Source organism: Trematomus bernacchii, unplaced genomic scaffold, assembly GCF_902827165.1.
Source record: "Trematomus bernacchii unplaced genomic scaffold, fTreBer1.1, whole genome shotgun sequence".
Classification (NCBI taxonomy): Eukaryota; Metazoa; Chordata; class Actinopteri; order Perciformes; family Nototheniidae; genus Trematomus; species Trematomus bernacchii.
The window spans coordinates 453,690-467,662 of NW_022987587.1; the positions used below are offsets into that span (position 1 = coordinate 453,690).

The 13,973-nt window shown below is 45.6% G+C and overlaps 1 protein-coding gene across 1 annotated transcript in view; it reads left to right on the forward strand.

Moving 5' to 3' along the window:
• LOC117480947 (zinc finger protein 197-like) overlaps window positions 1-13,155 on the forward strand; it is a gene marked incomplete at its 3' end in the record, with an annotated part of 80,134 nt that extends 66,979 nt beyond the window's left edge. Inside the window, 5 exon segments of the mRNA XM_034128364.1 lie at window positions 4,098-4,163; window positions 4,246-4,358; window positions 6,154-6,351; window positions 11,589-11,700; window positions 12,916-13,155. Of these exon segments, the coding sequence (XP_033984255.1) occupies window positions 4,098-4,163; window positions 4,246-4,358; window positions 6,154-6,351; window positions 11,589-11,700; window positions 12,916-13,155 (729 nt within the window).
• Between the last annotated feature and the right edge of the window lie 818 nt (window positions 13,156-13,973).

A 13,973-nucleotide genomic window follows, 5' to 3' on the forward strand; every position in this document is an offset into this window, starting at 1 on the left:
TTACCTTTTTGATAGTCTGCATTTGGTCCTACCCTTCCACGCCATCTTAACAGAATGACCGACCAGCTTTGGACTCAGCAGACTCGGATCGTTTGCTCTACAGGCAGAATGTCTTGGGTACTCTCTGGAGTACATTTTTTATACCTGGAATGGCGCCTCTTCTAGACGTGGTAGAGAGGCTGCGTTGAAGGAGGAACGTCAGGAGGTTGCTCGCCAGCCCTGGCTTAGGAGCATGTGCCTGAGTGGCTACAACTTTTCACAAGTAGTCCTGAGGACTTGTCCGAAGCCTCTAACCCTTTCCTGGGGTAATGACCAGGCCTGGGGAGGCCCACAGATCCTCCAAAGAATCTCTAGGAGACGCAAGGACCAAGATTCCAGCCCGTGCTCCTAGTGGTTCCAGCTCCATTCTCTGGCCCTTTTTTGGGATCCCGCCTGGCGTTTGGAGGTCCACGGAGCCTCCAGGGGGCCTCGGAGAAACGCAAGGTCGGGAGGCCGGCTCGTGGTCCAGTACCGGCCCACACAGCCATGGATCGTGCACCAGTACCGGCCCACACAGCCATGCTTCCGTGCTCCATTACCTGGCTCACACAGCCAGGGTCCAGGCTTTCTGTTCCGTGCCCAGCAGCCATAGTCACTGCTCCAGAAACCGGACCTTACAGTCATGTTTCCGTTGTTCCAGTGCCGGTCCACACAGTCATGTGTACCCGTGCTCAAGTACCATCCCACACAGCCATGGTTCCGTGTTCCGGTTTCGTGCCCAGCAGCCATGGTGCCTGCTCTAGTACCGGCCCACACAGCCATGGTTCCGGCTCCAGAACCGGCCCATACAGCCATGGTTCCAGCCCCAGTTCTGGCCCCAGCAGCCATGGTTCCGGCCCCAGTTCTGGCCCAAGCGGCCATGGTTCCGGCCCCAGCAGCCATGGTTCCTGGCCCACTGTTTCCGGGTCCCAGCAGCCATGGTCCCGACTTCAGTTCGGCTCCAGTACTGGCTCCCCGGCCGACGCCAAGCGCCCCCGTGTCCTGTGCGGTGGTCCGGCCGACTCCAGCACACCTCGTGTCCTGTCGGTGGTCCAGTGCCGACTCCCAGCACCTCGTGTCCTGTCGGTGGTCCGGCCGACTCCAGCACCACCGTGTCCTGTCGTGGTCCTGGCCGACTCCAGCACCTCGTGTCCTGTCGGTGGTCCGGCCGACTCCAGCACTCGTGTCCTGTCGGTGGTCCGGCCGACTCCAGCACCCTCGTGTCCTGTCGGTGGTCCGGCCGACTCCAGACACCTCGTGTCCTGTCGTGTGGTCCGGCCGACTCCGGGCCCCCGTGTTTTGTCAGTGGTTCGGCCCACTCCAGCCCCTCGTGTTCTGTCGTGGGTCCGGCCGACTCCAGCACCCCGTGTCCTTTGGCTCTATGGCCGACGCCTACCCCATGTCCTGTGATGTTAGGAGGGTCCCGCCGACTACTCTTCTGCCGGGGGTCTTCCAACCCTGTGTCATGTGCCGTTGGGGGTTCAGCTGTGGGTCCTGCCAACCCCATGTCCTGTCCCATTGGGGGGTCCCGCCGACTACTCTTCTGCCGGGGGGTCTTGCCAATCCTATGTCCTGTCCCGTTGGGGGTCCCGCCGACTTACTCTTCTGCCGGGGGTCCTGCCAACCCTATGTCCTGTGCCGTTGGAGGTCCCGCCGACTACTCTTCTGCCGGGGGTCCTGCCAACCCTATGTCCTGTGCCGTTGGAGGTCCCGCCAACTACTCTTCTGCCGGGGGTCTTGCCAATCCTATGTCCTGTCCCGTTGGGGGTCCCGCCGACTACTCTTCTGCCGGGGGTCCTGCCAACCCTATGTCCTGTGCTGTTGGAGGTCCCCACCGACTACTCTCCTGCCGGGAGTCTTGCCAACTCCATGTCCTGTCCCATTGGGGGTCCCGCCCGACTACTCTTCTGCCGGGGGTCTTGCCAACCCTGTGTCATGTGCCGTTGGGGGTTCAGCTGTGGGTCCTGCCAACCCCATGTCCTGTCCCGTTGGGGGTCCCGCCGACTACTGCTCCGCCAGGTTTCCTGCCAACACCAGATCCTGTCCTGTTGGGGGTCCCGCCGACACCTGCTCCACCAGATTTTCCTGCCTACACCATGTCCTGTCCTGTTGGGGGTCCCGCCGACACCTGTCCCGCCGGGGGTCCTGCCAGCTCCATGTTCTGTTCTGTTGGGGGTCCCGCCCGACACCTGTCCGCCGGGGGGTCCTGCCAACTCTGTGTCCTGTCCTGTTGGAGGTCCCGCCGACACCTGTTCCACCGGGGGTCCTGCCAACTCTGTGTCCTCCGTTGGAGGTCCAGTCAACACCAGCCCTTGCTCCATCCGGGGTCCCATTGACACCAGTCCATGTCATGTCCAGGATCCCGTCTACGCCTGTTCCGTCGGCTCCGGTTCCTGTCTGGCCGACAACGGGTCCTGCCCGGCCTCCGGAGCTGTCCCGTCAGCGCCTTCCTGCCCGTCCTCCGGAGTTGTCCCGTCAGCACCTTCCTGCCCGGCCTCCGGAGCTGTCCCGTCGACGCCTTCTTGTTCGCCCTCGAGCCCGGCCCCCTGAGTGCCGGGGCCTTCGCCCTCGAGCTCGGCCCCCTGATTTCCCCAGCCGTCGCCTCCGCCCTCGAGCCCCGGCCTCCTGACGCTTTCAGCCGCTGCCTTTGCTCTCATGCCCGGCCCCCTGAGTTCGCCCGCCTGTGGTCTTCGCCCTTTTTTGAACTCTGCCTTGCCCCCGGGCCGTCCGCCCGAGACCCCCCTCCTTGATCTCTGCCTTGCCCCCGGGCCGTCCGCCCGAGACCCCTTCCGGGTCCTCCGCTGTGCCCCTGGGCTGTCAGCCCAAACCCGTCCTCCAGACCCCCTCCACCCACCCTGCTGGAATTTTTTTGACTTTTGGGGGTTTTCTTGGGACGTCTGGAATCCGTCCCTTGAGGGAGGGGTTCTGTTACGGTTTTGTATTTATTTTTTCATTTTCCACCTTTTGTTTTGAAATGTTTGCCTCCTTGTGTCTTCTCTGTTCCTTCTTCCTGTGTTTGCCGTCCTGTCCATTAGTTCCCCTGGTGTGTCTGATTGTGTTCACCTGTTGCCCTTGTGTTTCTGCCTCTCTTACCCCAGCTGTGTCTTGTCTTGTGATTACCCCTCCCTGATTTTAGTCTTGTCTCTTCCTGTGTTCCCCTGTCGGTTCATTGTTGGTTTTCCTGTCTTCCTCATGTCAGTCACGGTTGTCTCTCCTTGTCTCCCTCCATGTGGGTCACGGTCAGTTTTTGTACAACCCATTTGTTTCATGCCTTGTTTTGATCAGCTTTTAAAATAAAGCTCGCTTTTTGTTACGAGACCTGTTACCTTTTTGATAGTCTGCATTGGGTCCTGACCCTTCCACGCCATCCTACACTGGCAGCAATAACCCAAAGTCCCTTTTTTCTATTAACAAGCTCCTCAAGCCCCATAACACGCCATGATAATATCTCACACTCCTTCACCACCTCAAAGTGTGAATCCTTCCTCTCATTCCTCCAAAGCCAAAATTGAAATAATACACAGCACACAGGCCAACTCCTCCGTCTCGTACCACCACCCATGCTTTTCCGGAACCTGCCTACCCTACTCCTTCCAGGCACCCTTTTACAGCCTTCAGACAAATTACCTCACTGGACCATAGTTGCCCAAGTCACCGGCATGAATACCTCAACTTCCATCTGGACCCCATGCCCCTCCACCTCTTGTCAAGGCCTGCCTCCCCCAACTCACTCATCTTATCACCACAGTCATTAACTCCTCTCTGTCCACTGGACTTGTCCCCTTGCTCTGAAACTCGCTGCTGTCACTCCCATACTCAAAAAACCTGGTCTCAACCCTGATTCTCTCAATAACTTACCGACCCATCTCTAACTTCCCCATTCTGTCAACAATTCTGGGACCAAACTGTTGCCTCCCAACTAAAATCCCATCTGGACTGCAATAACCTTCATGAACCTTTTCAATCTGGTTTCTGTACTCGCCACAGCACAGAATCTGCCCTACTCAAGGTGACCAACGACATTCTCCTCTCTGCTGACTCTGGTTCCCGCTCAATTCTCATTCTCCTTGACCTAACAGCCGCATTTGACACGATCAGCCATTCCATCCTCATCAACCGCCTCCAGTCTTCCATTGGCATTACCGGTACTGCCCTCTTCCTGGTTTAAATCCTATCTCTCTGACAGACATCAATTCATCTCCATTAACAACTCCAAATCCCCCACAGCCCCCGTCAATCATGGCGTCCCTCAGGGTTCTGTACTTGGTCCCCTTCTGTTCATCATCTACATCCTCCAATTGGACAAATCCTCCTCCGTCAACACCAACTCCAGTTCCACTGTTATGCTGATGACACACAGCTCTACCTCTCAACAAAATCAATTTCGTCCAACCACACACTCCCAGCTCAGCACCTGCCTCACTGACATAAAATTTGGATCCAAAACAATTTTCGAAAACTTAACTGTGACAAATCGGAACTTATAATCATTGGCCCAAACTCACTTACCCGCTCAACCCAAGATTTGTATCTTACCATCGATGGCTCCATTGTCAACACCCCTCCACTCACATCCGTAACCTTGGCATCATCCTCGACCCCACCCCTCACTTTCCTCCCTCACGTCAACCAGGTCACAAAAAACGCTTTCTTCCATTTAAAGAACATCGCCCGCATCAGACCGGGTCACCTGCATTCATACTAAAAAAACTTCAATATGTCCAAAACTCAGCTGCCCGCTTGCTCACCTCCACCCGGACGCTCCGACCACATCACCCCTATCCTCCATGACCTCCACTGGCTTCCCATCAAACACCGCATTGACAGCTAACCTACTGCAGCCCATCAGGACAAAGCTCCGGACCTGGGGTGACAGGGCCTTAACTGCAGACCCCCCCCCCACTCTGGAACCCCCTCCCCAGCCACGTCAGATCCGCCAACACTCTCACATCATTCAAACAATCCCTCAAAACTCACCTTTTCACTCTTGCCTTCAACTCCTAATCACTAAACCCCTTGCCCTTTTCCACCTAGCTTAGCACTTTCTACTTTTGTTGTTATTTTGTTTTACTTGCTTGTAAGCGCTTTGAAGCACCAGGAAAAGCGCTTTATAATGTAATGTATTATTATTATTATTATTATTATTTAGACGCTTCTTGTGAGACTTGTGTTTTGTTTCGGTAAAAATGGTTCGTATCGTCAGTTAGCTGAGTTTCTTCCCCTTAGGTGGGTATGACACATTCATGGAGGTTGTTAAAGGTTAAAGGTAGGGTAGGGTAAGTTTGAGAAACGGCTCGAGATACACTTTTTGTTATATTCCATGGAATGCTCTTAACATCCCGATAGCAATGAATATCTGAAGTGCTTTGACAAAAAATCCATTAAAGAATGTCATCTGTGGAAGCCGTAGTACTGTAAAAAAGCAACGACAATCATTTAGCCGGCCCCGGCCTAAAATAACTGGATGGGCCTAACCTGCCTGTCAGCCTTCCATCTGTGCACAAACGTATCTCGTGCCCTCATTGGTCATGTGCGCGTTCGTGTGTGGTTGGAGGAGGGGGCTCTGTAAGGAAGTGGCAGATTTTCTCCGGTTGTGTATTTTCAAATTCTAGCGCACTCGAGCTGGTTTCTTCTCAAAATTACCTACCCCAAACTTAAATGATTATCTGAATCTTATATTTGCATTTCATTTTTCCTGTTAGAATGGCCTTTCAAAATAAACAAGGCAGGGTTACATACTTTATTTAGATTTGTGATGAATGTTAAATTACACGGCTTAATTGATACTCGATTCTGATTGGATTAATTTGGAGATTGCAGAGGTTGTTAATACTCGATAACACACCGCTGCCAAGCAAAATAGTGCCCGGTGGAATTGACGATAGTTTTTAAGTCAATATAATCATTTTCAATTGATATTGTGAGTCAAGTCGTTGGTTTTGTTAAGTATGTAGCCGTGAAATAGGCGGATATGTGCAGCGAGGCGGTCATTATAGAGACATATCACCCTTAAGAGTTGTATTCATTATCCCTTACTTAAAACACAAAGTCTACAACCCAAAGCAGAACTTAAAATATGATTTTAAGGAATCTTCTATAATCCAAAAATCTAATATTGTGTCTTCCTTCACTCAGAGGGGAAGCTGTACATACGTCGGGCCGAAGAAGGAGGAGAAGAGGGAGGTGGTGATCGAGGCGGAGAGGAAGAGGCAGATTTTCCTCGACTGCCACTTATCAACGACATCGGTTCATCACCTCGGCCAGAAGAAGACCGTGCACCGAATCCAGAGCAAGTACTACTGGCTGGGCATCATCAAGGACGTGGTGGACTGGGTACGTTCGTCTTTAATGCAGTGGTGCAGGAATGAGTCCTAAAACCAAGGGATGAGTCAGCATTGTATCCCTTCCTGTCCCCTGGTGTTGAAGTTTTTTCTGAATGTGTTTTAGGTTATTATCCTGAAATAAGGTCTGAGGTTGACCACAAGCTGAAGAGATTTTCCACTTTTAGTTTTACGACATAAAATACATCAGTAAATAACCCACTGGTCGGTTGCTAACAAGTGTCTAAAGGAGACGACTAAAACGCCATCACGCCCAACATTAGCCACCTTTAGCTAGCGGTGGTGACGTGAAGTCATGTGACCGTGCTGTAGTTCCTTTATAGGCCCAACATTAGCCCACCTTTAGCTTAGCGGTGTGACGTGAAGTCATGTGACCGTGCTGTAGTATCCTTTATAGCCCAACATTAGCCTCCTTTAGCTTAGCGGTGGTGACGTGAAGTCATGTGACCGTGCTGTAGTTCCTTTATAGCCCAACATTAGCCTCCTTTAGCTTAGCGGTGGTGACGTGAAGTCATGTGACCGTGCTGTAGTTCCTTTATAGCCCAACATTAGCCACCTTTAGCTTAGCGGTGGTGACATGAGGTGCGTTCACACCGGAGTACTTTGGTGTACTTTTCCCACAATAGTTCATCAGAACTACGATATATTTGCGTTCACACCAAAAGCCCCAGGAACTAAAGTAGCTCAACTTAGTTCGCGAGACTCGCTTTTCAGTCCCTGCTACAGAGCAGGGTCTGTCGTGGGAGAATGTAGTTCGTACGTCTGATTGGCTGTGCGGAATGCATTCCACGCCCGTTTGACTCAGAATTTTTTGTTGTAAGCGGCCATTGTATTTCCTCGCTGGACAGCACATCCGAAGAGATTCCTTTTGTGAAAGCAGTTATTATAGCAACACTAAATAAATCAATTGGAGTGATGAGGATGTGTCTGCGCTTCTGGCGATTTACTCGAAGGACGCGAAGCGCCACATTCTGAAGCTTCTACTGCATGCAGTTTCAGTGGATCAGCAAAGTTAGCAGACCTGGCAAAGTCATGTCGGGACGACTACGAAGGTAAAATAAAATACATGCACTGCACTGTTTTAATCTGCACAATACTGGTCTTAGATGTACTTTTATTTTGCTCAGTAGATCGAGCTAGCCATGGTAGAACTTGCTAACGTTAGGTCCAAGCTGGCTAATAACATCTAGCTAGCTAGCTATTCTCATCCATGCCCGCTATGAACACGTTTTGACTTGTGAATAAGTGTGCAATGTTCTGTAATTTGCTTCACTAACTCATGGCACTAATCGTGTGTTTCAGGCGAGGTGTTTCTCTCAGGATTAGAAACTAGTTTTCCCCTCCGGGATAAAAACGATAATATATCGTTAGCAATTAGCATGCTAGCTGGACATAATGCTACCTCTGTGGCTAATGCATAGAGGTAAACAACAGATTGTAGTTGCTATAATTTCAAGTAATTTGCAACATTCATTCTACATGTTAATGGTAAAAGCTTAAACAGTTGATTACCTGCATGCCACAAAGACTGATGTTCTAATATTTTTGCACATTTAAGTAGAAATGTAATTGAAATTCTATTTTACTGTCTAAACATTGTTCCTTCTCATAGTATTATCCTAAATAGTTTGACCTTGTTTCCTCAGAAGGCTTCTCAGACTACATGGAGGATCCCTCAGAGAAACACAGTTTCCACGTTCAGTTCCCCCCCGCTGAGAGTAGGCAGCCCTGCGCCCGGTCAGCGGACACCATCAGGACCACTATCTGATCACACTCATAAAAACGATTTCAAGCCCTTCTTAGACTCTGACACAATAAACACATGTTCGCTTTATTAAATATTTTTATTTAAGAAATAAACCTAAGTATAGTCATTAGTGTAACACAAATTACAGTAATCAATTCACTTATTAATGTATTTAGGACAGATCAACTCAAAATGAATTGTTTTCATCTGGGGACCCGCCCCTTTGCACATCCCCCTTTGCACATGCGCAACATCCGTTCTGTCTTTTACCGCCTTTTGTCTGACACTGACTGTGGAAACTGACTGTGGAAAGTCTATTCTTTTGGTAAGTATTTCATTTAGTAGTTTCTTAGTGTGTAGTAGTTTAGAACGTACCCTGTTTCCAAGTAATGCCTTTTCATAATATCAACAAGAATATTTGAAACCACCGTGTTATATTTGCTTTTTAGTTGGGGTCTAAACGGGAAGCTAGCTATAGACTAGCCAAATAACTGGTAGCTAGAAGCTAGCTTGCTACATGTGGGTAGCATTGAATACCTGCGCTGGGATAATGGAGATCAGTAGATTGTATTATATTAGATTTAATGTTATTGTCATTGAACACAGTAGGGCCTACACCAAAATTCAGTTTATATCCAACCAAAAAAATGCAAAGAGTAATTAAAGTGCATGAGGTAACAGTATAGGGGGCAGAGCATGCATGCCCCTGCAAGCGCCGCCATTTTCTATTCATAAAGCTCTGCAGGTCTGTCCACCTCTCCTGGGCCTTAGTTTCAGGCAGGCAGAGGAGGACAGGTGAAGCCACTCGTTTCTGTAGGAGTTCAGTTGAGTTTAGGCACTGGTCTTTTTTTTTACTGCCAAATATTTAATATAAATAATGAGATAATATATGTGCTGAATCTTTTATGGGTAACCTCACTCACAAGCAGGCACCCACAATTTGTGCAGAAACGTAGGCCTAAGTTACTTTTTTGATTCCATTTGACTTCTCAGAGGTAGTTTTTAATGTTCCACTCTGAGCCTGTTTTTCAGGTCTCAGGCTCAGAAAATGACATTCCCAGAACAAATGACCATATCTTCCCTTCTAAAAGGGTTAAATTAATAATCTTTTCTCAAAGTAATGATAAACCTGTGAGTTGGATGTAGAAGTGTCAGAATCAATATAAATGTTTTTTATTTTAAAGAAAATTCAGATTTTACATAGTAAAAAACTGTAAATTATAGTGTCCGTCCAAAAATTATTTTTTACAGATAGTGAAAACTACCCTTGGATGATGGGTTAGTAGACTAAAAGCTTTAGGAATCCAAAGTACAACATATAATAAGTACCCCTGTATCAAGATTGATGCAAAACAAGTGAAAATTTGACCTTTTTAGCGAGACTTAGCCAAAAACTGGGCCATCTGGGGTCATGTGGGTGGATTTGACCTATCTCTGGCCCCCCTTGCTCGATCTGGTTGGTTGACATACCCTTGTGACCGTTAGAGCCAATAGAATCGAAGGAGGAGACTCACATAGACACACATTGTAAAGAAAAAATGTTGCCGCTTCGCGTGTGGAAAGCGGAAACTAACTGGAGAAGTGCTTCCTTCTGGATGTTTGGAAACTAAAACGCAGTTGAGTTTGCTTATGGATTATCAGAAATCATTCAATCCCAAAGAAGGGCACAGACACATAGGATGAACATATGGATTAACTGCAGCAATCGTTTTTTTATCGATTTTTTTAATGCCATTTGAAGACCCACTTTTGACCAAGGTAAGCCATATTTACATGTTTAGCTTCTTGGCTCCACATGTGATGATGTTACGGCTTTCGTTTTGATAGCGTCGCGAATGTTGATTCACTGAGTGTTGAGGTGGGGCCGACGTTAGATTCAGGTCTCCAGGACACACAAAAGAAGTGTTTGGTTGTGCATCTAGGATAAGTAATAAGGGAGGTTCTGAGTGAGTTTATGTTGCCTTTGTAGGTTACGTTTTTTTCGTCGATGGCTAATTCAGAGGCTGGAGTGCAGCATTGTGGTTTTTTTTTGAAAAAAAAAATTAAAAAGATCAGTTAGCTGGAGTTCTTCCCGTTACATGGATTATAACACATCAATAGTTTTATTCAATATTAAGATTCCTTAGACGTTGTTTCCTGCCAAATGACGCGTTTTATCGCCCGGTACCGGGGGGAGTGAAGGCGTGAATGATGAAACAGGTTTTTAATTGCTGCATACTTTTTGCTAGTACTTGAGGGTTAAACCTTAGAAAAAGAGTCATCACTTTGAATTGGTTAGTCCACACTTAACACAATGGCTAATGCTAAAGCTAACGCAGAACTCCAACTTGTAATAAAGCTAAAGAGGCAGGAGCTAATTTATACAGAAGTATTTACAGCGTACAGTGCAGCGGGCTCCAGTGTGTCTTCTGTTCTGTGAAAATGTTAATAACAATAGCACACGGTTTTTTTTAACGTGCTTTTAAAACTAATACTAGTAGGGCTACTCTAGTACCCCCCCCCCCCATCTCTGTTGTAATTTAATATTCAAACTAACTAGGGATGCATGCGATGTTTTACTATGTAAAATGTAATAGTAGCATTTATGCTGACTGGGGCAGCCTTGTCCGTTTAAGACAGAGACGGGGGAATACGTGTGTGGCGCGTGCATGTGTAGAGCGAGTGAGAGGGAAGTTGAGCGAGCCGTAGTACGTTTCTGGAAGTTAACGGGAGTAGCAGCAGTATAACAAAGTCATAAATATAAAATACGGCCTCCGAAGAACATTGAATGATGTATTTCATACTGATCCTGCAGACACCCACTACACGGGGCGGAAGTCCTGCAGCATGCGCGTCCCCCCTGCAGCGCCAAATTACTTTAAAGTTACGGCAGACCCACAGTTACTCTACCCACTGAAGCACACGCACACTGCTTGCTTTCTCGCTGGACTTACTAGCTTTTCAGACCCTCTCAGCGACTTTATTTCTACAAAGCGACTAGCGAAAAAATCTAGCGGACGTTATTGAGATCACAGGGGGAAAGTGAGGAAAATCTACACCAATCTATTATATTGTAAGTTATTCCTTCGCTGTTCACTCAGTGGGGTCTCAGCACCGCGTCTCCCCCTGGCGCTGTGCGAACACAGGCACGAGTAGAGATTGAGTTACTATGGTTACAGTTACGCTATTTCGTCTGAAACTGTTCACACAAAGAAAAACTGACCTGATCCATTCAAACGGTGTCATTACTACAGAGATGCGGTATGTTCTTAGGTAATTACGAAGTGGAACATATGCTTAATTTAACAACATAACACACCTAGCATAATTATAGTATAAATGTGTATGTTTGTATGTGTTGACCGTATTTTATTATGTCCATAAGATCAATGGCATCCACAATCGAAGTTGAATTTGCCAATAATCCTACATCCCAATGTGGTAGTAATTCTGATAAACAAGTAACACATTGTTGTATTTGTTTGGTCAATAATATTTTTAAGGTGAATGCAGAGTTCTTGCGCATCACCACCAAGCCACTGCAATCGAAGTTCATGTATCAGCTGGACCACTTTTCCGACAAGCTGCTACAAATCTTCACCAGCAAAGCAGGACGTGAGTGAAGGGGGAAAAGATAAAGGAAGCCCTTGGCAATCACAGATTCGGTTAGTACCAAATGCATTTTTCTTCAGATACCCATGTCCTGCTTAGGGACATTTCGACTGATACAACCTTTCTGGTCTTCAGAAACCGCTCTGTCGCACCCACATTAACTAAATTCTGTCTTGATTTGTCGACCCGCTTTAGTGTGACAACATCAACACCAGGAGGGAGTGCATCCTGAGAAGCCTTGTAATATACCTAAAGGAAGATCCCAGCACCTCGTTCTTCAAGGAGTATCTGTAAGTTTATACATATTTTTCCCATGTAGCGTTGAACAGTGTTACCCTAACTTATTAATACCATGGCATATATTATACTACATATATATCTATATCCATTACCCAAGGCTAGGTGTCTATAATGTCAACTTCTCACTTGCGTGTATTACTTAAGTATCAATAATAAATAAATGTAACAATCAAATAAGGAAATAAATAAATAAATAATAGGTATGCAATAAATAAATAAATGTAAAAATAAATAAGGAAATAAATATAGATATTAATGAATAAATAAATGTATACATTAATTACGGGCTGAATAATTATATACCCTAAATAAATAATAAAATAATAAAATAAATACAGAAATAAATACATTTTAGCATAAATACATGTAGAAATAAGTAGGTAAATGCATAAATAAATAAGGCAATAAATAAAGTATCAATCTAATACAGAAAATTAAATAAATAAATTCTCAATAATAAATAAATGTTGAAATACATATAGACATAAGTAGGTAAATGGATTAATAAATACAGAGAATACATGTTTAAATTATTACAGGAATAAATAAATAATATAATAAATAGATTCTGAAATAAATACAGAAATAAATAGGTAAATGTATGAATAAATAAGTAAAAGTTGATAAGCAAACAGGACATACATGGATAACTATCTTTATTAGATTTAATTTATTTCTACATTTTTGTACAACTATTTATTTCTGTATTTTAGGCTCTGTATGTTGATAAGGTTGGAGGTCCTTATCTCAGTTTAAAGCAGTATTGGTCAATTAGGCGAGCCAGACAGAAGCAAATCTGCTTCTCTAAACTGCAGTAGATGGTTTAAGAATGCTTATTTAGATTTTCATACAGTTTTCTGTTTGTGGGGTTCAGCTTTTTACTTAACATAAGTGTTGTGTGTTTGTGTTGTTTTTCAGGCCTCCGCGCTGACGATGCAGAGAGGGACATTTCCAACACAGTCATGGGGATTTACACGATCCGAAGAAACGGGGATGGGGGGCCAGAGGACGTGGGAATTGTTATCGAAGGCATTAAAGTCATGGAAAACGTAGGCAGCGTCATTGTGGGACTCATCATGCTCTTGGGGCTCATGTATGCCCTTGATCTCAGCTTCCCGGACAACTTGAAGTACACCTTCGAGTTTCTACAGAAAGGTCGTAATGAACTTGGATGGGCACAAGCTGAATGCAAAAATACAGCAGCTGCAAATCAAGCTGTTTGCATAAGAGGTGAAACAACATGTGAAATAAGTGTATTGTCAAGTTTCCTTAACAAATATTTTGCTTTTTTGCTTTTTTGTAATTGTAGGTTTAAAGCAAATGGCTACACTACACTTATTCAATTACCAAATATACTGTAGGGTTTGTGCAGTGCACTCTTTATAAAAAACACCCAATGATATTCCCTGTTTGGAGAGCAGTGCAAAGCCTCCACCTTTAATAGTGTCTTTGTTGTTTGTGGCACTGGGAGATCTAGAATAGCTGCGTGTTCACTTTTCACCAGTTTCGGCACTGTTACGAGAGTGCTATTTGCACCACTCTTAAATTGTTCTTTAAAAAACATATTTGTACATCTTGCTCTGTGTATTCAAGTAAAGTTAATATTGAGCTGTGTATATAAATATTGATGTTGAATTGAGGATTACTGTCACCTTCCTCATCCATGATTGGTGTTATTATTATTTTTCTGAGTTGCTTTTATCTCCTGCTCAGTCTGTTTATTGATATGTTTTATAAAAAAAGAAATGCAGACAGACAAATAACTGATTGACAGAGAGCTGTGACACTCTGTTTACACAAGTAAAGGTGAGGATTGGCTATCCACCTCAAGGTGTAATTGTTATCTGAGAATTTTCAATAAAAATATCTCAACCAGGTTTTGTCTCATGAGTGTCTTAATGGGGGATAAAGTGAAAGAAAAAAATATTTTACGTTATTTCTTTACCAATTAATTATATTAGTTTGAGTTGGACAAA